The sequence below is a fragment of the Bubalus bubalis genome, chromosome 10, assembly GCF_019923935.1.
Source record: "Bubalus bubalis isolate 160015118507 breed Murrah chromosome 10, NDDB_SH_1, whole genome shotgun sequence".
NCBI lineage: Eukaryota > Metazoa > Chordata > Mammalia > Artiodactyla > Bovidae > Bubalus > Bubalus bubalis.
The window spans coordinates 61572182-61597684 of NC_059166.1; the positions used below are offsets into that span (position 1 = coordinate 61572182).

The window sequence follows — 25503 nt, forward strand, 5'->3', positions numbered from 1 at the left end:
TATCTTTTTCCCATAGTAGTAGATGCAGGAATCTTATATCTGAATTCAATCTAAGGAAAGGAAAATCACTAATGGAGCAATTTAATCCACAAACTGCCATCTCCTCAAATAATTCTGATGGGCTTGTCAATTTTCTGCTAACCATTGCAATATGCTTTGGTATCCTGACCACTGTGGACTAGACATTCCCAAAGAGGGTCTGACTTGACCTACTTAGACCTTGACATCTGGAAACTGCATTGTTCCCCATCTTCTCTCCACCACCTGTGAAAAAGATCAGAAAGGTTAGTTGGCGGGTCCTAAAGATGAGATGACAGGCCTGTAGATACACCTGTGGCCTCTGACCTGTGAGCAGAATTCTCCCTTGCATGACAAAGTGAAGCAGCAGCCTGGATTTCTAGAAATATAAGCAATTTTCATTTAAATGAATTGTCTCTAGAGACCCTGGGTAGATACCACAAATGAGATGCTCATAAATTTTCTTAGCAAATCTTTAACCTTTGTTTTTACTGACACCATTATTTCTGTATAATAAGAAAGAGTAAGTAAAGAGATCTGACGGTAGAAATTTTTTAAAGAAAGAAAAGCGTTATTTGCTCTGTTTGGCTTCAAGATAAAGCTAATATGCAGCATGCCAATGGTTAACCAACATATCTAATCTGGAATCCAAAGAATAAATATGAAAATTAAAATAACACTGAGACATAAAGATCTGGAGGATAACGGGTACCCACAGTTACTATGCAGATGTTCCACAGACAAAGATGGCTTTCTGGCTCTGCTATCTATCCCTAGAGGCTTCAACCTTAAGTCTGATACAGAACTACATTATAAGCTGTAATGATTTCATTTTCTCTATCCTTTGAGATATTAGAAAGGTCCAAATTATGGTCAGACTGCAAAACTAAAAGTAAAAAAAAATGCACAGAATTGCCTGTGGGTGCCATTAAAGAAAGTGAATAGACGACTAGAAGAGTGATATCACAACGAGGAAGCTCACAAGGAGACTGGCATCATTACACAATGTCAACCATTTAGCCAACTGAATTACTTAATTCTGATTTCCTTTACCTATTTATTCCTTAATCCACAATTACTGAAATTATAAGATCTAAAATCATGCTTCTAATGAGGAAAATCATCTCTCTCAACAACAACAACAAAATACACTGGACTCAACAGAGTCACCAAAATTCCTCACAAAGAGAGTCACAAAACATAAGAAGACAGAATATGTCATTATGCTTACTTAACACTGCATTGCTTATCATACAAACCAGGACACTTATCAAAAGTGAAAGGGGACACTATTAAAACTTACACTAGGAAAGGATGCAGAGCAACAGGAACTCTCATTTACTACTGACAGAAATGCAAAATGTTAACAGCCACTTCAGATAGTCTGGCAGTTTCTCACCAAGTTAGACATATACCCACCATATAACCAACTCAGCAGTCATGTTTCTAGTTATTTTCCCAAGTGAAATGAAAACATGTTCATGCAAAAATCTGTATGTAAGTTTTTACAGCAGCTTTATTCATAATCACTAAAAACTGGAAGCAACCAAGATATTGTTCAACAGGGTAATGGACAAACAACCTGTGAGACATCCATACAATGTAATACTATTCAGAGATAAAAAAGAACAAGCTACTGATTCAGATAAGATGGATAAAACTTAAATGCATCTTCCTAAGTGAAAAAAGGCAGACCTGAAAGGTTGCATATTATGCAAATCTCTTCATATGACATTCTCCAAAAGGTGAAACTAAAAGTACAGAAAAACAGGGGGGAGTGGGGGAGCAGTTTACTAAAGGGGCACATGGGAATTTTTAGGGTGGAGGAAATATTCTGGAGAGGTGGATACCTGATACTGTGTATCTGGTAAAGCACAAAGAACCCTACAACACAAAAAGTGAACTTTAATATATGCACATTAAAAAAAAAAATCAACCAAGAGGCTGGGGACCTCAAGATGGAATGCAGACATAATCTCACTGAAAAGGGTACAAGAAAAAAAAAAAAAAGGAAGGAGCTGACTTAAAATTACTTTGGAAAATCATGTTTTGATTGGAAACAAAAAGGGTAGAAGAAAAAGGAACTGTACGTAAACAGTTTTCTAGTTGGCAGGTTGTTCTTATAGTGGTAAACGTTAACATTTCTGAAACTGCTTTACCTGTATGCCATAGTTGAAGAAATAAGGAGATGGATGACAGACGGTGGAAGCCAGGCTAAAAAGTTCAGATAAACAAAAGGGGAAAGCTAAAACAATTCTATGGTACGGGATTAGTTAGCATTATCAGTATGAACTGATGTTTAGCTTAATATACAGATGAAAAGATACAGAAATAACTACAAATGTGATATATATATATATATATATATATGAGAATTAGTATATATACATGTATTTCCTTGGTCTGTCTGTTGAGAAGGCCTAGAAACAGTGACATTCCAGTAGCAATGAGCATATTCATTGCCCAGATATTGGTTTATAAATACCACTAACCATGGAACCAGGGCTTCTTGGAGAAATGGTTGATTCTAGGACTAGGTAGGGAAAATACAAGATGAGCCCATAGCATCCTGCAGTGCCAAAAAGTAAAGAAGTTTTCAAAAAACCTGAAAGGATGGGGACTTAAGAGCCAACCTGAAAGAGCTTCCATCTGCCAAGTTGGAACCACCCAAACAGCAAAGTAACATAGTAAGGAATTATAACCCTAAGTATAAAATAAATATTCACAGGTCCATATTGATACAAATGATTGAAGAAATGAATGAGGGAGAAAAGACAGATCTTCCTTACAAAATTTCAAATAATTTATGCAGATACTCTAATTATACCTCTCCTTTGAGCATGGGCTGGACTTAGTGACTTATGAAGAACAGAGCATTGGGCATAGAGGTAACCTTATAGTAAAAAAGCCTAGCAAACACTGCCTTGGCCAGATAACTCAAGGTTAACATCAACAATGGTAAGTCATACTGATAGAATGTACCCCTAATATTATGTGATGAGAAGGGCAATTTATTTCTGTGGTATCATTCCCCCCCAAAACATAAACTACACGAGGAAAACATAGTCTACACAAGGAAAACATCAAGCAAACCCAAACTGAGACGTGATAATAAACAAAATAGCTGACACTACTCCTTAAAACTGTTAAAATTACGAGAGATAAAGACTGATAAACTGTCAAAGAGCAGAGGAGACAAAGAGACATGACACCTAAATGCAATGTGGTATCCTGGATTGAATCACAGAACAGAAAAAAGACATTAGTGGAAAAGCTAGCAGAATCTGAATAAAGGTCTGGAGTTTAGTTAATAGTAATGAACTGCTACTGATTCTTAGTTTTGACAAATGTACCATGTTTGTATTACATGTTAACAATAGAGAAAATGAGATGAGGGATAAAAAACTCTGTAACATATTTGTAACTTTTCTGTAAATCTAAAATTATTCCAAAATTAATAGTGTGATTAAAAAGGAAAAAAATAGGACATTGTGCTCATCTCATGTATGGTCCAAGTCTACCTTCACTTTTAGCATCCTTTGTTGAAAATCTAAAGCATAACAGTTGAGTTTGTGCTATCTGGTGATAAATAGAAAATCTAACTGGATTCCATCACTGCTAAAAAAGATTTTTTTAGACTTGCTTTTATAATTTCTAGCTATAAATATATATTTTAAAAATGCTTTAAAAAAGGCTCCCTGAGCTGATTTGGGGAGGGGGTGTTGGGGATACATAAGAAAAGATAATTTGTAATGAAATTTAGAACTTCCTTTCTGTTCAGGTTTTATATTTAGGGCTTAAATATTTTATTCTTGCAGAAGAGATAAGAACAACATGGCAACTGGAAAAGAAATCTCATTACTCACAAGATCAGTGATGAACTGGGGGAGTCCACAACACTACTGTATCTCAAGAGAGATAAGAAACAAACAAATTGGTAGAGTTTAAAAAGATCACTTATAAGGATAAACGGGAGTAAAAGAAGATACTGAAAACTGACAAGCCATCTTCTCTCCTGGGCTAGTAGCAAACAGGCTGCATGTTTTAGTTAACTTTTTGTATTAAAACAACTCTGTCTGCTGAAGTAAGATGAAGAGTCTCCTTAGAGAGCTCTTGCTGCCAGAAATACCTTCTATTTTGGTGGGGGGGTGGGTGGTGGGGGGGGGGGAATAAATTACAGAGAGAGTATAGAAGTCATTTGAAAGCAAACATTTTTATTGATGCTCTTCTCCCTTCAATAGCTGTATAAAGAGGGTAGGTGTTTAAGGGAGTTACAGGTATTTTTAAGTACACTGTTGCTGCTGCTAAGTCGCTTCAGTTGTGTTCGACTCTGTGTGACCCCATAGACGGCAGCCCACCAGGCTCCCCCGTCCCTGGGATTCTCCAGGCAAGAACACTGGAGTGGGTTGCCTTCTCCAATGCATGAAAGTGAAAAGTGAAAGTGAAGTCGCTCAGTCGTGTCTGACTCTTAGCGACTGCAGCCTTCCAGGCTCCTCCATCCATGGGATTTTCCAGGCAAGAGTACTGGAGTGGGGTGCCATTGCCTTCTCCGGGGAGGTGCATCACAAACTAGAATTATAGACAAAATTACTTTCCAGTATGTCCAATATACCAATGTGCATTATACCTGAACCTAATATAATAGTAACACAATAAATATTACCCTTAATTTTCCCATAGAATCCATTTTATTTATTCATTTAGTCAATATTTACATTCTTTATGTGCTAGGCACATTTTTTTTTAACAGCTCTGTTTGGGGAGAGAAAAGATACATGCTCATTATTTTAAAATTCAAGCAATTCAAACAAGTACAAAAACAAAAGGCAGTCAAAACCATTCTACAACCTAATACACCCAGCATTTAACATTTGGTGAAAAAGAATCTAGACATTCCTCTTTTGTCAGGCACATTAATAATTAATTTATTAAAAGCAATTTAGCCATTTTTCAAGTAAGTTTCTTTAAAAAAAAAAAGGATAACTCAGCTAAAAAGTTTGAATTTTAAAATCAATATTAACCCTAGACTCTACACTTATTAAAAATAATCTGAAAATTCAGCCCACTGATTTTCCTTCACCTGAAATTTATCTAATAGAACTTTTCTCTGACTATTTCTACTTAGCCTATGGTACATAAATGGTCACTTACTACCTGCAGCAGTAAAAAGTAATAGTAAACAACAAAACAAAACCAAAGGGAAAAAAACAAACAGTAAAATACTTAAGCGTTGAAAATCACATTCAAAGGCAGGGATAGAGGGGTGAAGACAGGGAACTACACAAGTCGCTGCACATTTCTCTTGATTTGTACTTCCATGTTCATCCTGAAAGTTCTCAACAGAAAAAAGTTCAGGCATTTTCTTACTAAAGACAATTTTAAGTTAACTTGGGCTTGATTCACTAGGTTAAATCTGAGAGTGAAAATGACCATATCTAAAGCTTTCACAGCATCTGAATTTTTAATTCAGTGCAAACAAAACATACTCTCTTCTAAGCGATCAGTTATCCCTGTTTCCACCCACCTTTCCTTTCATTCCCACTTACACTGATATCAATAGATGACTTGATGGATCCCCCTGACTTCCATCCTGGCCTCCCTTCACTTTCTCCTCACATCACTCTAATGTCAGAAGTTATAGGTATACTCTGGAATTGATTTCAGAATGGTTCCACTAAGAAAACCTGGCATTCCTCTTCTTGAAGCTTAGCCCTTGTTTTGGCTCTTCTCTTGCTGCCCCATAACTCAATACCCTGTCTTTATGTCCAACTGGGGACTGCCCATGTCTGTACCTACTCTTCTCAATATCATTTCTGATACTGCTGAGGCTATTGATCTTTTTAAAAAAACATACAAAAAACAGCATTTGGCTTTACTATTTTTACTTTATTATCTATTTTCTATATCTCTGATTTCTGCTCTTATCTTTATTTTTACATTCCTTCTACTTACTGTGGGGTTACTTTGCTCTTCTTTTCTAACAGACTTCAGCTAGAAGATTACACCATTGTTTTAAAGTGAGCATATTTATTTTAGCTGTTACAACATTCTTGTCTGTTAGTTCCATCATTTCTGCCTTTACTTTGTTCATTTGGTTGTAAGTTATATTTTCTCAATTTTTGACACGTCTATAATGTTTTTACTGTATGCTAAATATTGCTGATTTATATTCTTGAGTGTTAGATTCTGTTAAAAGAGGATTGGACTTTGTTCTAATGGGCAGTTAAATTATATCTAAACCAATTTGATCCACATGGGGCTTCTGTTCAGGGTGGGTGTAGAATAGCCTTCATTCTAGAATTTAGTCCTACTACAAAGTGGGTGACCCTTCTGAAGTCTTCTCTGAATTTCCCATGTATTCAGAGAGGTTTTTTTACTCTGCTGATGGGAACCCAAATGACTTCTGATTCTGTACGAACACTGGGAATTTGTTCAGTTTACAGCTCTTAATAACTTCTTTCCTAGAATCAGTTCTTTCCCAACATCATGGCATTTCACCATAGCCAATGTGCAGAATGTGGGACTCCTATACGGATTTCTAGAGTTCTTTATCTATATAACTCCTTCCTCTATGGTATATTACCCTTAAATTCTAGCCACCATGGCTTCCCCGAACTCTGAAGTTTGTGTCTCACACCACTCAGCAATACCATCGGGTTCTAGTTGGGATTTCCCTCCTGTACCACAAGCTGGAAACTGCCTCCAGGCAGAGAGCCACAGCAATTGCACAGCTCACGTCTTCTGATTCCTCTAGGAATCAGACTGTTAGGCTGCCAGTTGTCCAGTCTGTAAGGACAATTGTTTCAAGTATCTGTCCAGTTTTCCAATTGTTAATACAGAGCAGCAATTCTAGATCCTGTACTCTCACGGTGAGAAACAAAAGTCCTTTCTCACAGTATCTGACTATATATAAAACAACTGTAGAGACTACATTAACAAAAATGAGTGCAATCAGCCTATTACTTCAAAAGATAAAAATATCAGCATTTGTTGCCAACAATAAAATTAGAACTTTCAGGCAAAAATTAGAATTGCAGAAAACATATCAGGGACCATAACCTTGACAGCTTTCCAATACTTACTCCTCACTACTTTTCAGATAAGATCAGTGGTGATACTAACACATGTGTGGAGTTTTTATACTGTGTACTAATGGTTTGCACACCTCAGTGAACCAGTATTTCCAAATGACCAATGCATGGTACAAAATTATGGGTGAGTAAAATATTCATTCAAAATAAAAGACAGAACAATAGATTTTAATGTAATAATATACAAAAGTTCATTGAAATGATTTCAGATTCCACACTGCAACTAACCCTTAAGAAACTACTACCTGTCAAGTTCTGCCATAAGATCAAAGAAGAATACTCAACTACCTGAAAAAAAATGATTAAATTACTCCTTCTTTTTCCAGCTGCTTCTGCTGCTACTAAGTTGCTTCAGTCGTGTCTGACTCTGTGCGACCCCATAGACGGCAGCCCACCAGGCTCCCCCATCCCTGGGATTCTCCAGGCAAGAATACTGGAGTGGGTTGCCATTTCCTTCTCCAGTGCATGAAACTGAAAAGTGAAAGTGAAATCACTCAGTCATGTCCAACTCTTAGCGACACCATGGACTGCAGCTCACCAGGTTCCTCTATCCATGGGATTTTCCAGGCAAGAGTACTGGACTGGGGTGTCATTGCCTTCTCTGCCTTTTCCAGCTACATACCTGTGTAAGACTAGATTTTCTTCATTTACTTCAACCAAAACAACACTTTCCAACAAACTGAAGGCAGAAGCAGATATGAATATTCCGTTGTCTGCTATTAAGCCAGAGATTTACAAAAATATAAAACAATTAACTCTTTCTAGTATTATTTATTAATATAAATAATATAAACATTCAATGAGTTTATTATTATTGTTTTTATATTAGTAAATATTATAAATTTCTTTTTTAATTTCTGATACAGTAAATATCAACAAATACAATTCACTGAAACAAAATCTCCTTGCTATATTCAATAATTTTTAGCATTGAACAGGGGTCCTGAAATCAAGAAGTCTGAGAACCTAGCAAGTCTAAGTATTGTGAAACTGCAAGAGATTTTGCTCAGTTATACCAGGCTAACTCCAGCCTCTGACACTGCCCCAACACTTAGCAAGTGTCTGTGCTAAGTCACTTCAGTTGTATCTGACTCTGTGCGATGCTAGGGATTGTAGCCTGCCAGGCTCCTCTGTCCATGGGATTCTCCAGGCAAGGATACTAGAGTGGGTTGCTATGCCCTCCTCCAGAGGATCTTCCTGACCCAGGGATCGAACCCATGTCTCTTACCTCTTCTGCATTGGCAGGTAGGTTCTTTATCTCTAGCACCACCTGGGAAGCCCAAGTGTCCAGTGAAGAAAAAAAAAAGGCTATGCATTTTGGGCTTATCTCAATTTCCATCTGTCAAACTAGCCCACACAACTGTTAAAAGTTCTTCTGATTTCTCTTTTCCCCTCTGGATTCCCTCTGCCTGGAAAAAAAATAATCCTAAAAACATGCCCATACTTAGCAATTGCTCTCAGGAACAAACAGCTAGCTATCTCAGTTCACATGAGAAGGAATCTCTAGAATTTAAGTTTACCTCTTCTCTTTGCTTCCATAGCTCTATAGCTTTCAAAATAAGATTTTTAGAATTTATCCAATTTCTGCATAACATCTATAGCCTGCCGCTACTCACTGCATACTACTCAGGCCTTTTAATCCACTTGCTGGTGTTATTTAGTCATTAAGTTATGTCTCACTCTTGCGACCCCTGCACTTTAGCCCCCCAGGCTCCTCTGTCCAAGGGATTTCCCAGGCAATAATACTGGAGTGGGTTGCCATTTCCTTCTTCATGGGATCTTCATGACCCAGGGATCGAATCTGTGTCTTGTGCTTGGGAGGTGGGGTTCTTTACCACTGAGCTGCTACCAAATAACAATAGCCAACACTTATTAACTAGCTGCCAAACAATATTCTAAGCATTTTATATAATGCTTAGAACTCATTTAATTCTCAAGAGAACAATATAAGGTATTGTCACTAAAGTTACACAGCTGGTAAAGTAAGAATTCAAATCCAAGCAGTTTGGTTTCCGAGTCTTTAACCTTTGCCTTATCTATTGTACATATTTCCCTCAGGAAGTTCAGTTCAGTTCAGTCGCTCAGTCTTGTCCGACTCTTTGCGACCCCATGAATCACAGCACGCCAGGCCTCCATGTCCATCACCAACTCCCAGAGTTCACCCAAACCCATGTCCATCAAGTCAGTGATGCCATCCAGCCATCTCATCCTCTGTCGTCCCCTTCTCCTCCTGCCCCCAATCCCTCCCAGCATCAGAGTCTTTTCCAATGAGTCAACTCTTCGCATGAGGTGGCCAAAGTCCTGGAGTTTCAGCTTCACCATCAGTCCTTCCAATGAACACCCAGGACGGATCTCCTTTAGAATGGACTGGTTGGATCTCCTTGCAGTCCAAGGGACTCTCAAGAGTCTTCTCCAACACCACAGTTCAAAAGCATCAATTCTTCGGGGCTCAGCTTTCTTCACAGTCTAACTCTCACATCCATACATGACCGCTGGAAAAACCATAGCCTTGACTAGACGGACCTTTGTTGGCAGAGTAATATCTCTGCTTTTCAATATACTATCAAGGTTGGTCATAACTTTCCTTCCAAGAAGTAAGCGTCTTTTAATTTCATGCCTGCAATCACCATCTGCAGTGATTTTGGACCCCCCCGCCCAAAAAAAAAGGTCTGACACTGTTTCCACTGTTTCCCCACCTATTTCTCATGAAGTGATGGGACCAGAGGCCATGATCTTCATTTTCTGAATGTTGAGCTTTAAGCCAACTTTTTCACTCTCCACTTTCACTTTCATCAAGAGGCTTTTGAGTTCCTCTTCACTTTCTGCTATAAGGTGGTGTCATCTGCATATCTGAGGTTATTGTTATTTCTCCCAGCAATCTTGATTCCAGCTTGTGCTTCTTCCAGCCCAGCGTTTCTCATGATGTACTATGCATGTAAGTTAAATAAACAGGGTGACAATATACAGCCTTGACGTACTCCTTTTCCTATTTGGAACCAGTCTGTTGTTCCATGTCCAGTTCTAACTGTTGCTTCCTGACCTGCATATAGGTTTCTCAAGAGGCAGGTCAGGTCTTGTGGTATTCCCATCTCTTGAAGAATTTTCCACAGTTTATTGTGATCCACACAGTCAAAGGCTTTGGCTTAGTCAATAAAGCAGAAATAGATGTTTTTCTGGAACTCTCTTGCTTTTTTCATGATCCAGCGGATGTTGGCAATTTGATCTCTGGTTCCTCTGCCTTTTCTAAAACCAGGTTGAACATCTGGAAGTTTACGGTTCATGTACTGCTGAAGCCTGGCTTAGAGAATGTTGAGCATTACTTTACTAGCGTGTGAGATGAGTGCAATTGTGCGGTAGTTTGAGCATTCTTTGGCGTTGCCTTTCTTTGGGATTGGAATGAAAACTGACCTTTCCCAGTACTGTGGCCACTGCTGAGTTTTCCAAATTTGCTGGCATATTGAGTGCAGCACTTTCACAGCATCATCTTTCAGGATTTGGAATAGCTCAACTGGAATTCCATCACCTCCACTAGCTTTGTTCATAGTGATGCTTTCTAAAGCCCACTTGACTTCACATTCCAGGATGTCTGGCTCTAGATGAGTGATTACACCACTGTGATTATCTGGGTCATGAAGCTTTTTTTTACAGTTCTTCTGTGTATTCTTGCCACCTCTTCTTAATATCTTCTGCTTCTGTTAGGTCCATACCATTTCTGTCCTTTATCGAGCTCATCTTTGCATGAAATGTTCCCTTGGTATCTCTAATTTTCTTGAAGAGATCTCTAGTCTTTCCCATTCTGTTGTTTTCCTCTATTTCTTTGCATTGATCGCTGAAGAAGGCTTTCTTATCTCTCCTTGCTATTCTTTGGAACTCTGCATTCAGATGCTTATATCTTTCCTTTTCTCCTTTGCTTTTCGCTTCTTTTCTTTTCACAGCTGTTTGTAAGGCCTCCCCAGACAGCCATTTTGCTTTTTTGCATTTCTTTTCCATGGGAATGGTCTTGATCCCTGTCTCCTGTACAATGTCACAAACCTCCATCCATAGTTCATCAGGCACTCTGTCTATCAGATCTAGGCCCTTAAATCTATTTCTCACTTCCACTGTATAATCATATGGAATTTGATTTAGGTCATACCTGAATGGTCTAGTGGTTTTCCCTGATTTCTTCAATTTCAGTCTGAATTTAGCAATAAGGAGTTCATGATCTGAGCCACAGTCACCTCCTGGTCTTGTTTTTGCTGACTGTATAGAGATTCTCCATCTTTGGCTGCAAAGAATATAATCAATCTGATTTTGGTGTTGACCATCTGGTGATGTCCATGTGTAGAGTCTTCTTTTGTGTTGTTGAAGAGAATGTTTGTTATGACCAGTGCGGTCTCTTGGCAAAACTCTATTAGCCTTTGCCCTGCTTCATTCTGTACTCCAAGGCCAAATTTGCCTGTTACTTCATGTGTTTCTTGACTTCCTACTTTTGCATTCTAGTCCCCTATAATGAAAAGGATATCTTTTTTGGGTGTTAATTCTAAAAGGTCTTGTAGGTCTTCATAGAACCGTTCAGCTTCTTCAGCGTTACTGGTTGGGGCATAGGCTTGGATTACTGTGATATTGAATGGTTTGCCCTGGAAACGAACAGAGATAATTCTGTCGTTTTTGAGATTGCATCCAAGTACTGCATTTCGGACTCTTTTGTTGACCATGATGACTACTACATTTCTTCTAAGGGATTCCTGCCCACAGTAGTAGATATAATGGTCATCTGAATTAAATTCACCCATTTCCCTCAGGAAACTTAGCCCATTTTCATGGTTGTTACTATCATCTCAAGAGTGAAAATATCTAAATCTTCATCTCTAGGTCTAATCTGTTTTACTGCTCGCTGAACTTCAACATGGATATTCAGCGTATCTAAAACCAATGTATGTTTCCTCTTCACTCCCTGAAAACTTCCTTTTCCAAACACTGCTCTCACTGGTACCATCCTTTCCACCTTTGGTCAGTCCAGGCAATTATAATTTTCTTTTCCTCTAAATTTCAGAAATATCTATGTCAGTAATTCCCAAACAATGATTCATAACCAAAAGTCTACTGTGATGCATAAAAAAACAGTAATATAATGTGTTGTTCTATTTAAAATCTGTCCTTAATTGTAAGATAATTCCTATATTTTATTGTTAGAATCTTTTTTCTTTTGTGAAATTGTGATAATAGATAATATTTAAAAATTTTTTTTTCATGAATTAAAAAGTTGACAATACCATAATGATTCCCAAGTTATTTGGTTGATTTGTTTTAAAAATTTACTGATCTAGGAGATTTGAAAATCTGCAAACTACTCATCTATACCTACATTATCAGTTTATCAGGATCTGCTTTTGACTGATTCCTTGCTTCTCTAATATCATCATGTATATCAAGTCAGGAATTCTTCTCAAAGACAGCCCAAACAAAAGTAATAAAAGTTAGTAACTTTTGGGTCAGCATCAAAGAGTTAGAAATGTGCTGAAATGGTCCAAATTCCAATTCTGTGTTATGATATAAATCCTCACAAAAGTAGACTTAATAGCAAATTTTTTCACTATGGTCCAATGTGCGAAGTCACTTTAGTCGTGTCCAACTCTTTGCGACCCTGTGGACTGTAGCCCCCCAGGCTCCTCTGTCTATGGGATTTTCCAGGCAATACTGGAGTGGGTTGCCATTTCCTCCTCCGGGGGATCTCCCCAACCCAGGGATCAAACCTGAGTCTCCTGTGGCTCCTGCACTGCAGGTGAATTCTTTACCACTGAGCCATGGGGGAAGCCCAATTGCACAAAACAGGCATTATCAGTTGGTTTTTCAAATGTTCAAAAAACATACTGTTGTCTTCCTGCCCTTAGACTCAGTTAACTATTGTTAAACTCATTACCTTCTGACATACTAGACAGCCCCACCTATTTATGCAATAAGGATTTATGTTCCTTACTTAATTCTTAAACTTTTCTAACTGCTTTGCATGGAAATCTTTTTACAGTCTTAAACATGGTAAAACCACCCTTTACCAAGCACTTTCTTTTTACAGTCAGTCTTAATCATGGTAAAACCACCTTTACCAAGTACTTTCTGATATATAATCTTACTTATTTCACAAGACACCTAAATGGATTTCCATCAATTTTTACTTTTACCACCAGGATGAAAGCAAGTAGCATGTTTTGAATAACATATCATTGATAAGAAATATGAAATCTCTGCTCTAAAACCCTTCATTTCATAATTAAGAATAATGTAGCTTAAACTCACACAGTTAGTGAATATACACAGTTGAGACCAGAAAGCTAAGCCTTCTAGATATCTAAAGAATTGCAGGAAGAAGGTGTAATTCACAAGAAAAGAACCCACAGTCATATAGAACCAAGTCAGAAATTACTATATTCCTAGAATTAAGCAAAACAGTGGGTTAGGATAAGGTCAGAATATACATAATACAACAGCTGCATTAATGGCCAAAGGGAGCACAATTGCTTTGGGGTCACAATAACCAAAAGTCATGCTGACGTGCAAGCTTCCTGGGGCAATTTGAGAGAAAGAAACCCAAGAAGCCAGTGAGGATGAAGAATAAAAATAATCTACCCTACAACTTAGCCACTAAGGAAGGTGCAGTATAGTCAAAAGATTAGAGTTTTGATCCATCAATAGATAAATGAATAAACAAAATTTAGTATATCCATAAACTTATCTGGTATATCCATAAACTTATTCCTATAGAATATTACTCATTTATAAAAAAAACTGAAATTCTGATACATGCTACAACATGGATGAATCTTGAAAAGTGCTCAGTGAAGTAAGCCGGACAGAAAAAGACAAATATTGTATAATGCCACTTATATGAGGTACTCAAAATGGGCAAATTCATAGAGACAGAAAGGAGAGTAGAGTTTACCAGGCATGAAGAAAATGGGAGTGAGGAGTTATTATTTAATAAGTACAGAGTTTCTGTTGGAATTATGAAAAATTTCTAGAAGTGGATAGTGGTGATGACTGTACACCAATGTGATTATACTTAGCATCAGTGAAGTATATACATTAAAATGGCTAAAATGGTAAATTTTATGTTATGTATATTTCATCACAATGGGAAAAAATGGATGAAAAAAATTAGAATTTTGGAGGTATGAGGAATTTTTGGTTTTCTAGGCTACTCACTAATTTATCACCTTGTTAAGAGTTATTTCCCCTAAAAGCATTTCTTGAAAAAATTAGTAAACTCAAAACATTTTCATCAACAGGTACATATTTTGACAAACATATAAGAATTACAGGCAGCTCCAGAAAACAGTCCTGGCAGTAAAACCAATCCTGTTCTTATTCAATGGTTATTTAATCATCCTAAACTTATTTCTACAAGACATCACCATTTTTTTTAAAAATCTCATTTACCAGGGAAGGGACCAAGAACTCCCTTGATCAGGATGCCACAGGGATGGAAGACCTCTGAGACTATATAACTGAACCATTTTAGCAGATCATTGATTTTAGCCTCTCTTGCTCTTAACCTAATAGTGTCCTACCTCACTGTGCCTGGGGTCACATGTCAAAAGCCTAAAGAAGCCAGAAGCCAGGCAAGAAATGTAAATTAATGAAGCATGGCATGAATTTGGGGAGAAGCAGGAAGATGAAGAAAGCTAGAGCAGCCTGGAGTGTTTCTGTCATACCAACAGAGCACTGTCAATTGCTGCCAAGTGGTAATGCTAGCCCACTTTTCCCATACTTTCTGAATTTTTAAAAAAGGCTGCAAATTCAGATTTTTCAACTCACTCTAAAAGCTAAGCAAAACAGATCTGAGGACCTCAAGTAGCCTACGGACCCCAAATCTGTGCTTTTTGCTCCATGCATATCCTTCTCCAAACCGTGAAGGAAAATGGCAGGAAACAATGCTTTCTAGTTATGCCATATCTCATTTTGCATAAGGACTTCAATTCCCTGAAAGCAAGGCAGCAAGCAACATTCAAGGAACATAAAAAAACCAAAGGAGTGAACCAAAAAGAAAATTTACATACTTAATATATGAAAAGTAAAAACCTGGCACTTCAGATAATCATTCAACTTTCACAATGTGAGGAACTGAGATGAGGGCTATGCTAAGTGGAGAACAGTGGAAGAAAATACTAAGCAGCTAGAGTAAAAGTTTTAAAACTCTTTAAAGCCACTATAAATTACACAATAGGGAATATGATCCCAGTGATTTACAATAAACCTGTCCCCCTATGGTACAACATGAAATTATCTGCTGTATCATTTTTGATCCCACTGTCTTGAATTCTACCTGATTTTTACAACTGGGATTGATATGACAAATACAGAACTGCAAGTCTAGGTGCAACTTTCCAGATTTCAAGTGAAAAATTCTATTTTGTGAATTTTTTTTGAAACTACCTCCTACTTGAGAAAGATAAAGGAAGGGAGAAATGCAACTGGAAAAGGGGAGAATACTTTGGGAAAAAAGCTGCTTTCTTGCAGTTTGACAGACACAGGAGCCAAGAATAGTGGTGAAATAAAAGCTAATTTCTTTGTTGTTTGTTTTTATTTTTTAATTTACTTATTTTAATTGGAGGCTAATTACTTTACAAATAAGACTAGCTACTACCCTCCAAAGGTAATCCCATCTCTGGCCAAGAAGAGTCAGAATTCTTCCTTAAACTTTATTCACTTAATTTATCCACAAATGGTACCATTTCCTTCTACTCAAAACAAAATATATACTAGGATCCAGTAGCATTACATGCTTCTATGCTAGGCACCATGCTAAGCATATCGCATGCATCATTTAATCCTCACAATAATATGAAATAGGTTCCTTTTTTTCATCTCTAATCAAAGTAAACACAGTCCCTACCATCATGAGGCTTTTCTAATGGGAGAGACAGACATTAACAACGCCAACAAGGAATGTACAATTGCATTTATTACCAGAGTTAAAAGGAGTTGGGTAAGGCACTACTAATTCATGGAAAAGGCAAATCTAATCTTATCCAAGAAGACATCTCTGTGGAAGTTAATGTACTGTTGAGTCAAAGGCTAAACATGTTTCATCTAGGCAACGTCTCCTGGCCGGGGTAAGAGCATGAGAAAACGCCCTGTGATGGAAGCAAACACAGTAAGTTTGAGGTAGAGTATAAAGGCCCATGTAGCCAAAGCAAAAAGAACAAGGGAAAGCATGCTGTGTGGTTAGGGCAGAAGAAAGAGGCCATCCAGGGCCCTGCTACCTACAAGTCTCCATCTTCAGAGGAACAAAAACCACTAAAGTTATTAGAAAAAGAGGCAGACAGCATGATTCGATTTGTGGGTATCTTTATGCATTTTTAAATAAAAGTAAAAATATCTACTCTCTTAGCAATTTTCAAATACACAATACAGCACTGTTAACTCATCATGCTATATGTTAATCCCCAGGACTTATTTATCTTATAACTAGAAGTCTGTACCTTTTGATCACCTTCAAGTATTTTGCCCACCTCCCACCTCTCACAAGCTACAAGGCGGCTTCCCTTGTAGCTCAGTTGGTAAAGAATCTGCCTGCAATGCAGGAGACCCGGGTTCAATTCCTGGGTTGGGAAGATCCCCTGGAGAAGGAAATGGTAACCCACTCCAGTATTCTTGCCTGGAGAACCCCACAGACAGAGGAACCTGAAGGGCTATAGTCCATGGGGTCGCAAAAGTCAGACACAACTTAGCAACTAAACTACTACCACCTCTCACAACCACCAATCTATTCTCAGTAATTTGTAAGTCCTTCTTCTTCTTTTATATTCCACATACAAGTGATATTACACATTTGTCTCTCACTGTCTGAGAAAATACAGTATGAGCCTTTCTCTGACTTATTTCACTTAGCAAATGCCCTCAAGATTCATACACGTTTTCACAAAGGCAAGACTTCCTTCTTCTTTATGGCTGAATATTTCAGTGTCTATGTGCATGTGTACCAGACTTTCTTTATCCATTCATCTGCTGATGAACGAACATAGGTTGTTCCCATATCTTGGCTATTGTAAAGATAGCTGCAATGAACAGGGGGCTGCAGATTTTTTTTTTTTGACATAGTGATTTTATTCCCTTCAGAGAAATACCTGGAAGTGAAATTGCTGGGTAATATGGTATTCTATTTTCAGTTTCTGTGAGTACTCTCCATACTGTTTTCCATAGTGGCTGCACCAGTTTACATCTCCACCAACACTGCAAAAGTCTCACCAATATTCTCACCGACACGTATTTCTTATCTTTTTGATACAAGACATTCTAATAGGTATGAGATGATGTTTTACTGTTATTTTGACTTGCTTTTCTCTGATGGTTAGTAATGGTAAACACTTTTTCTTGTACCTGTTGGCCACTGGCATATCTTCTTAGGAAATGTCTATCAGATCCTTTGCCTACTTTTTAATTGGATTGTTTTTTCCACTGAGTGTATGAGTTCTAAACATATTTTAGAATTCCTTATCAAATATATAGTTTGCAAATATTTTCTTCTATTTAGTAGGTTGCCTTTTCATTTTGTTGATGATTTCCTTTGCTGTACAGGAGCATTTTATTTAATATAGTCTCACTTGGGTTTTTTTGTTTGCTTTTTTTTTTTTTTTTTTTTTGCCTGTTTTTGGTGTCAAATAACAAAATAATAATAATCATTGCCAAGACCTATGTCAAGGAATTTATCCCCTGTTTTCTTCTAGGAATTTTATGGTTTCAGATTTTATATTCAAGTCTTTAATCCATTCTGAGTTGATATTTTGTGTATGTTAAGATAATGGTCCATGTTTCATTGTTTTGTATGTAGCCATCCCTTTCCCAACCTCATTTATTAAAAGAAACTTTAATCCCATTGTATATTCTTGGCATCTTCCCCCATTGTATATTCTTGGCTCCTCTATTATAAATTAATTGACCCTGGATATATGGTTTTATTTCTAGGGTCTCTACTTTGTTCCATTCACTGATGTGCTTGTTTTTAGGTCAGTGCCATAGTGTGTTGATTACTACAGCTTTGTAATTTAGTTTAGAAATCAGGAAGTGATAGCCCCAGACTGGTTATTCTTTCTCAAGATTGCTTGACTATATGGGGGTCTTTTAAGGTTCCACATAAACTTTAGGATTGTTTATTCTATTTCCATGAAAACTGTCATTGGAATTTTAATAGGGGTTGCAATGAATCTTGCATTTCTCTTCAGACTTTACTCATGGACTTTGGTCATGTAGATCTTTTAAAGGCAAATAAACCAACACTTTGAGCTTAGGATTTTGAGTCATAATTTTAGAAAAGCTTTATAACTCTAAAGTTATAATTAAATTCTCCCATCATTTCACATTTTATGTTTAAATCTCTGACCAATCTGGAGTTTATCCAAATATATAATGTCAAGTATTGACCTAACATACTCTCTTTCCAGATGGCTACACAGTTATACCAATACCAGTTATTAGAGTTCATCCTTACTCCCACTCAAATAAGATACTGCTTTTACCATATCCTAAGTTACTATACTTTCTAATTTATTCTGAATTTTCAATTCTGCTCTATTAGCTTGTCAATTCATGCACCAGTATTACATTGCTCTGACTGAAACTTCATAGTATGTCTTAATATCTAGAAGGGCTAATCCCCTTTTCATTGCTCTTCTTCTTCAGTGTTAATCAGGGTTCAGCACGCACTTTATGATTAATGTTTCAAGTGTTTTCATTGAAACCACTTTAAATTGTAAATTAGCATGGGAGAATCAGCTTCCCTGGTGGCTCAGATGGGAAAGAATCTGCCTGCAATGCAGGGGATCGGGGTTCAATCCCTGGGTCAGGGAGATCCCCTGGAGGAGGAAATGGCAACCCATTCCAATATTCTTGCTTGGAGAATTCCACCGGCTACAGTCCACGGGGTGGCAAAGAGTCAGATACGACTGAGTGACTAACACACACACACACAGGACAATCAGTGCTTTATGATGTTGAGATTTCCTATTTGAGAACATGGAATGTTTATGCTGACATCTACTTTTGAGTTTTTCAGGAATATGGGGAGTAGATTGGAGGGAGGCCAGGCGGATAGATTAGACTAATACAGTTTGTAGTAAGTGAAGGATACAGAAGGGATAAACTGGAGAGAGAATAGGGTGGTTAAGAGGGCATAGTAACATTTAATCACCTGGAAAAGCCTGCCAAGGGGGGAAGGAGTGGTAGAAAGAATAAAATCAAGTAAAGAATGTTTTTCAAGAAAAAAACTGTCAATAATTAGGACAGAAACATTTTAAAATAAATCCATTAGATTTGCTGATACAGAAGTCTTTAGTGATCATACTCAGATCTATTTTGGGGAGACTTATAAGGCTGGAAACCCCAGTGGGACTTCTATTCCATTATGGCCAATATATAACAATTTTGTTCTAATTTGATCCTAAAAGGGTCTTCCTGAAGTCAAAATGCACTATATTTGGAATATAACTCTACATAATTATTCCTAAAATGGAGTTCAACCATAGTCTTAGAAAAGGGCTGTGGAATAACTCATGCAAAGAATGCATGGCTCCAGAAAACACTGCCAATAGAAAGAAGTATCAGGAAACAGAGCAGAAAGTAACAGCTGTAGAGCAAAGGGGATGGCAAACATGAAGCAAATTTTCTCCAAATCAAACTAAGTTATAACTTTACAGAACAATTTGGCTTGGAGTTAGGCCCTGCTAACATTCTAAAGCACAGCTGGAGATTCAGATAAAATAGGTGACTCCTTAAATAAGATGCAACGAACAAGCCCCAACTGCTCAGAAATACTTGCTTCTGCATCTTTTCAAGATTCCACTCTCTCCCTCCCTCAACTTCATCCCCAAATCCCAATTGTGCTTTCTCTTTTGGTTAGTCCTAATAGAAGCATGCAGACTTCCCTGGTAGGAAAGTAAGGATACTGGTAGGAAGTTAGGTAAGAATTATTCTTAATTCTTTCCTAATATTCAGATAGCAGAGGAGGGAATGGCAAACAACTTCAGTATTCTTCCCTTGAGAATCCCATGAACACTGTTGTTTTTGTTTAGTCACTCAATCGTGTCCAACTCTGCAACCCCAGAGACTGAGCATGCCAGGCGTCTCTGACCTTCACTATCTCCTGGAGTTTGCTCAAACTCATATTCATCGAGTCAAAGATGCCATCCAACTACCTCATCCTGTCACCCCCTCTCCTCCTGCCCTCAATCTTTCCCAGCATCAGGGTCTTTTCCAATGAGTCAGCTCTTTGCATCAGATGGCCAAAGGATTAGAGCATCAGCTTCAGCATCAGTCCTTCCAATGAATAGTCAGGGTTGATTCCCTTTAGGATTGACTGGTTTGATCTCCTTGCAGTCCAAGGGGCTCTCAAGAGTCTTTTCCAGCACCACAGTTTGAAAGCGTTCAGTCTTCTTTATAGTGCAAATCTCACTTCCATACATGACTACTGGAAAAACCATAGCTTTGACTATATGGACCTTTGTCAGCAAAGTGATGTCTCTACTTTTTAATATGTTGTCTAAGTTTGTCATAACTTTTCTTCCAGGGAGCAAGTGTCTTTTAATTTCATGGCTGCAGTCACCATCCACAATGATTTTGGAGACCAAAAAAATAAAGCCTGCCACTGTTTCCATTGTTTCACCATCCATTTGCCATGAAATGATGGGACTGGATGCCATGATCTTAGTTTTTTGAATGCTGAGTTTTAAGCCAGCTTTTTCACTCTCCTCTTTCACTTTCATCAAGAAGCTCTTTAGTTCCTCTTTGCTTTCTGCCATTAGGGTAGTGTCATCTGCGTATCTGAGGTTATTGATATTTCTCCCGGCAATCTTGATTCCAGCTTGTGCTTCTTCAGCATAGTATTTCACATGAGGTACTCTGCATATAGGACTTTCCTTGTGGCTCAGCTGGTAAAGAATCTGCCTGTAATGCAGGAGACCTGGGTTCGATCCCTGGGTTGGGACGATCCCCTGGAGAAGGGTACGGCTACCCACTCCAGTATTCTGGCCTGGAGAAGTCCATGCACTGTATAAGACATGGGGTTGCAAAGAGCTGGACATGACTGAGAGACTTTCACTTTCACCCTGCATATAAGTTAAATAAGCAAGGTGATGATAAACAGCCTGGATGTACTCCTTTCCCAATTTGGAACCAATCTGTTGTTCCATGTCCAGTTCTAACTGTTTCTTCTTGACCTGCATACAGATTTCTCAGGAGGCAGGTAAGGTGGTCTGGTATTCCCGTCTCTTTAAGAATTTTCCAGTTTGTTGTGATCCACACAGTCAAAGGCTTTAGCGTGGTCAATGAAACAAAAGTAGATGTTTTTCTGGAATTTCCTTGTTTTTAATATGATCCAAAGGATGTTGGCAATTTGATCTCTGGTTCCTCTGCCTTTTCTAAATCCAGTTTGTACATCTGGAAGTTCTTGGTTCACATACTGTTGAAGCCCAGCTTGAAGGATTTTGAGCACTACCTTGCTAGTATGTGAAATAAGCGCAATTGTGCAGCAGTTTGAACCTTCTTTGGCATTCCCCTTCTTTGAGATTGGAATGAAAACTGACCTTTTCCAATCCTGTGGCCATTGCTGAGTTTTACAAATTTGCTGGCATAATAAATACAGCACTTTAACAGCATCATCTTTTAGGATTTTCAATAGCTCAGCTGGAATTCCATCACCTCCACTAGCTTTGTTCATAATAATGCTTCCTACGGCACAAATTTGGACCAAGAATGGAAACAAAAAGATCATAGCACTAACATTCAGGAGTTCCAGATCCCCTCACCATATACCAGCTGCATGATCTAGGCAGATTAACTGTGTTACACCAAAAAGCACTGATGAGATCTCTTCTAGGTATAAGATCCTTGTTCATTAAAAGAGGATACTCTCAAATAAGGGTTATTATTTTCTTTGGATGCTAAAGATACCAAACAGGATCAGTAGATTCAACTAAAATCATTAAGGTAGAAGTAGAAAAGAAGGAAAAAAGGGATCTGAAATTTAAAAAGGCAATTAACAACTCTCTATTGTAACTACATCAAGGAGGCTGATTATAATTTTCTTCAGATTGTTCTACACTGTATTGTACCCCCACACTCTAGTCCACTCCGATGTTCACCCTTACATGGTGGCATTCAAATATATTTGGGTCAACTAAGGAAATGTAATGCTTCTAAATTATTCTGTGGAACTAATAATAAACTTCTAAATTATTCTGGGAACTAGTGCCATTGGCTGTTCATCCTGCCATCAGCCTTAAGTGGTAGAATTTAAGAAGGTACTGCATCAGAGAAATGCATTCACTTGGTAAAATCTACTCCCTAATACCAATTTCCTACATAAGCCTGACTCGAAAGAAACAGGAGCTGTTTCAGTTTAATCTGCGTATCTCTTTTTTGAAACTAGTGGGCAGTAATAGAGGATATTAAAGGATGTGATGGCTTTTCTAGGGGGCACAGTTTTTATTTCTTTATAGAATTAGAACTGCTAGTTTTTACCAGGGCAGCAAGGAATAAATCACATATTAGTATATTATGGTGACAGTTTATTTACTGTTACTGGGGGGAATGCATTCTATCCCTATAGTAAAGTGACAGAATTCCCTCCCAGGCATGTGCCTAAACCTTATTTCAAAAAAAAGAATTTGTAAGCACAGGATGCAACCAACTTACAGCAGGCTGAGTGGGGGTACATGAGCCATGAAACGGGAAACAAACAGGAAAGAAACTGGGCATAGGCATTTGAAGGTAATAAATATAATAGCAATCTAGAAGATGAACGGTTCATGTTGTTTATGATTACAGACTGATTATCCCTCTAAGTGCAAAGGCTATCCAATAAGTCATATCCGGGTTGATTTGTTAGCAAGGTACTTTCACCAGATAATAAATTAGAATGTAATTAAAGTGCATTCTGTCTGTTTATCATGGACTAAGATAGCTCACTATAATTCTCAATTATCTGCATGAAAACACAACATGACAAGCATGGTGAGTAGGCCTTTCAGCGAAGGGCAATAAACATCTTAGGAATGCACTAAAATTGCTAGATTCTTCTCTAGTCCTTTTAAAATTTTGTCTCCAATTTTGATAAATTACGTGAATGGAACCAAATTAACTTGCTACGTGCTTTCATACAGTAAGTCATACAGTAAGTTTGGACTCATAAGTCTCCAAACTTCTTAGCTTGCTAACAATTCACTGAGGGCAGTGACTAAATCATGAAAGAAGTCAAAGAAAATAAGACTGAATATTTACCACAAACCTCTCTGCTAGATAGAAAAACTTAAGCACAGAAAAATCACAAAGGAAACAACATATATGAACATCTAAAATTTTAAAATGTGTTTAAAAAGCATTGTAGCACATAAAATAAATCCACTGTATAAAAACCTCAAAAGTATTAATAATAAGAAACTCAGACCATAAGAAATAAATGAACAAGACAAAGAGAAACTAATAAACAGAAACATAAAAAATAATTTCAAGTAAATTAAATTTAAATCAGGGCAACATTTTTCTATATATCTAATTAATAAAAAGTCCTTTTTAAAAATTATAATGACTAATATTGGCAAAAATACAGCAACATTTGTACTCTCACATTGTTGTACAGTCATGTTGTTAAGTCATGTCCAACACTTTGCGACCCCATGGACAGCAGCACGCCAGGCTTCCCTGTCCTTCACTATCTCTTGGAGTTTGCTCAAACTCATGTTCATCAAGCCAATGATGCCATCCAACCATCTCATCCTCTGCTGCCCCCTTCTCCTCCTGCCTTCAATCTTTCCCAGCATCAGGATCTTTTCCAGTGAGTCAGCTCTCATACACTGTGATTATTTCTTGTAATAAGTTGATTAGAACTCTTTAAAAATACAATTAGGCATTTTGAATTTGGCGGTATAAAAATGTTTATGTTTTAGTTCTGCATTCCCACATCATGGAATCTAATAAACAAAAATATTTATCACAGTTTCATCTATATCAGTAATAAAAATCTGAAACAACAAAAATCCAACAATAAAGATACAATGTAAAATATGGTATAATCATAGATGGAATATTGTGTGGCCATTTTAAGTGATGATTATGATAAACTAAGTAGAAAAGGCTAGAAAACTATATGTAAGGTGATCACATTTAAATTAAACATACGCATATTAAAGACTAGGAAGGAAAACACCAAAGTGACAATCATGTTAAGCTGGTATGATACACTGAATAACTGCCCCTCCCCCTAATACCACCATCCAAAGATGTTCAGGTCCTAATGCCTAAAACCTGTGACTGCTATTTTACTTGGCAAAAAGAGCTCTGCAGATGTGATTAAGTTAAGGATTTTGAGATGAGGAGATTGTCCTAGATTATCTGGATAGGCCCAACATAATCATAAGAGTCCTTATAAGAGGGATTCAGAAGAGTTACTCTGAAAAGGAGATATCACAACAGAGGCACAGGTTGGAATGATGGACCACAACCACAGTTGAAGAAAATGGGCAGCCTCTAGAAGTTAGAAAAGATAAGGAATGGATTCGCCCTACTCTCCAGAAGGAATTCAGTTCTGCTGACACCTTGATTTTATCCCCATGAGATTCATTTCTGACTTCTGACCTTCAAAAAGTCAGATAATAAACGTGTTATTTTAAGCCACTAAATTTGTGGTAATCTGTTACAACAACAGAAAACTAATAGATGGTAAGGTTGCCCTTTCTAAACTTTCTACAATGTTCAAATTACTTCTATTAATGCATTCTAATATATAACTTTAGCTAAAATTAAGATTATAGATGAAAAACTTACTCTGCTGCAGTGGTTCTCAACTCTGGTTGCGTATCAGTATAGGCACACCTTGGAGATACTGCAGATTCAGTTCCTAACCATCACAATAAAGTGAATAGTGCAAAAAAGCAAGTCACACAAATTTCTTGGCTTCTCAGTGTATATAAAAGTTATGTTGAAGTTATGTTTACACTATACTTAGTCTACTAAGTGTGTAACAGCACAAGGTGGAAACAACAATGTACATACCTTAATTAAATAACACTGTATTGCTACAAAATGCTAACCATCACCTGATCCTTTAGCAAGTCATAATCTTTCTGCAATAGCAACATCAGAGCTCACTGATCACAGATCACCATAAAAATAATAATGAAAAAGTTTGAAATACTGCAAGAATTATCAAAATGTGACACAGAGATGCAAAGTGAACAAACGTTATTGGAAAAATGGTGCTGAGAAGATTTGCTCAACACAGGGTTTCCATAAACCTTCAATTTGTGATATCTGGAAAGTACAATAAAGCAAAGAACAATAAAACAAGTATGCCTATATCAAATAATCAGCTTTAAGAAAAAAAAAGAATATGAATGCCATGCTTTCTTCCCATTCCCAGAGATTC

At 37.5% G+C, this 25503-nt stretch overlaps 1 protein-coding gene across 6 annotated transcripts in view; it reads right to left on the reverse strand.

Moving 5' to 3' along the window:
- The window catches only part of PDSS2 (decaprenyl diphosphate synthase subunit 2), a 284208-nt gene that overhangs the window by 229238 nt on the left and 29467 nt on the right, over positions 1 to 25503 (reverse strand). For 4 of the 6 annotated variants that reach the window (XM_025294671.2, XM_025294670.3, XM_025294669.3 and 1 more), the window contains exon 2: positions 214 to 264. The exons of the other annotated variants lie outside the window; for them this stretch is intronic. In XM_025294671.2, the coding sequence (XP_025150456.1) occupies positions 214 to 264 (51 nt within the window). The remainder of the gene's footprint in view (positions 1 to 213; positions 265 to 25503) is intronic. 6 annotated transcript variants of the gene reach the window in all.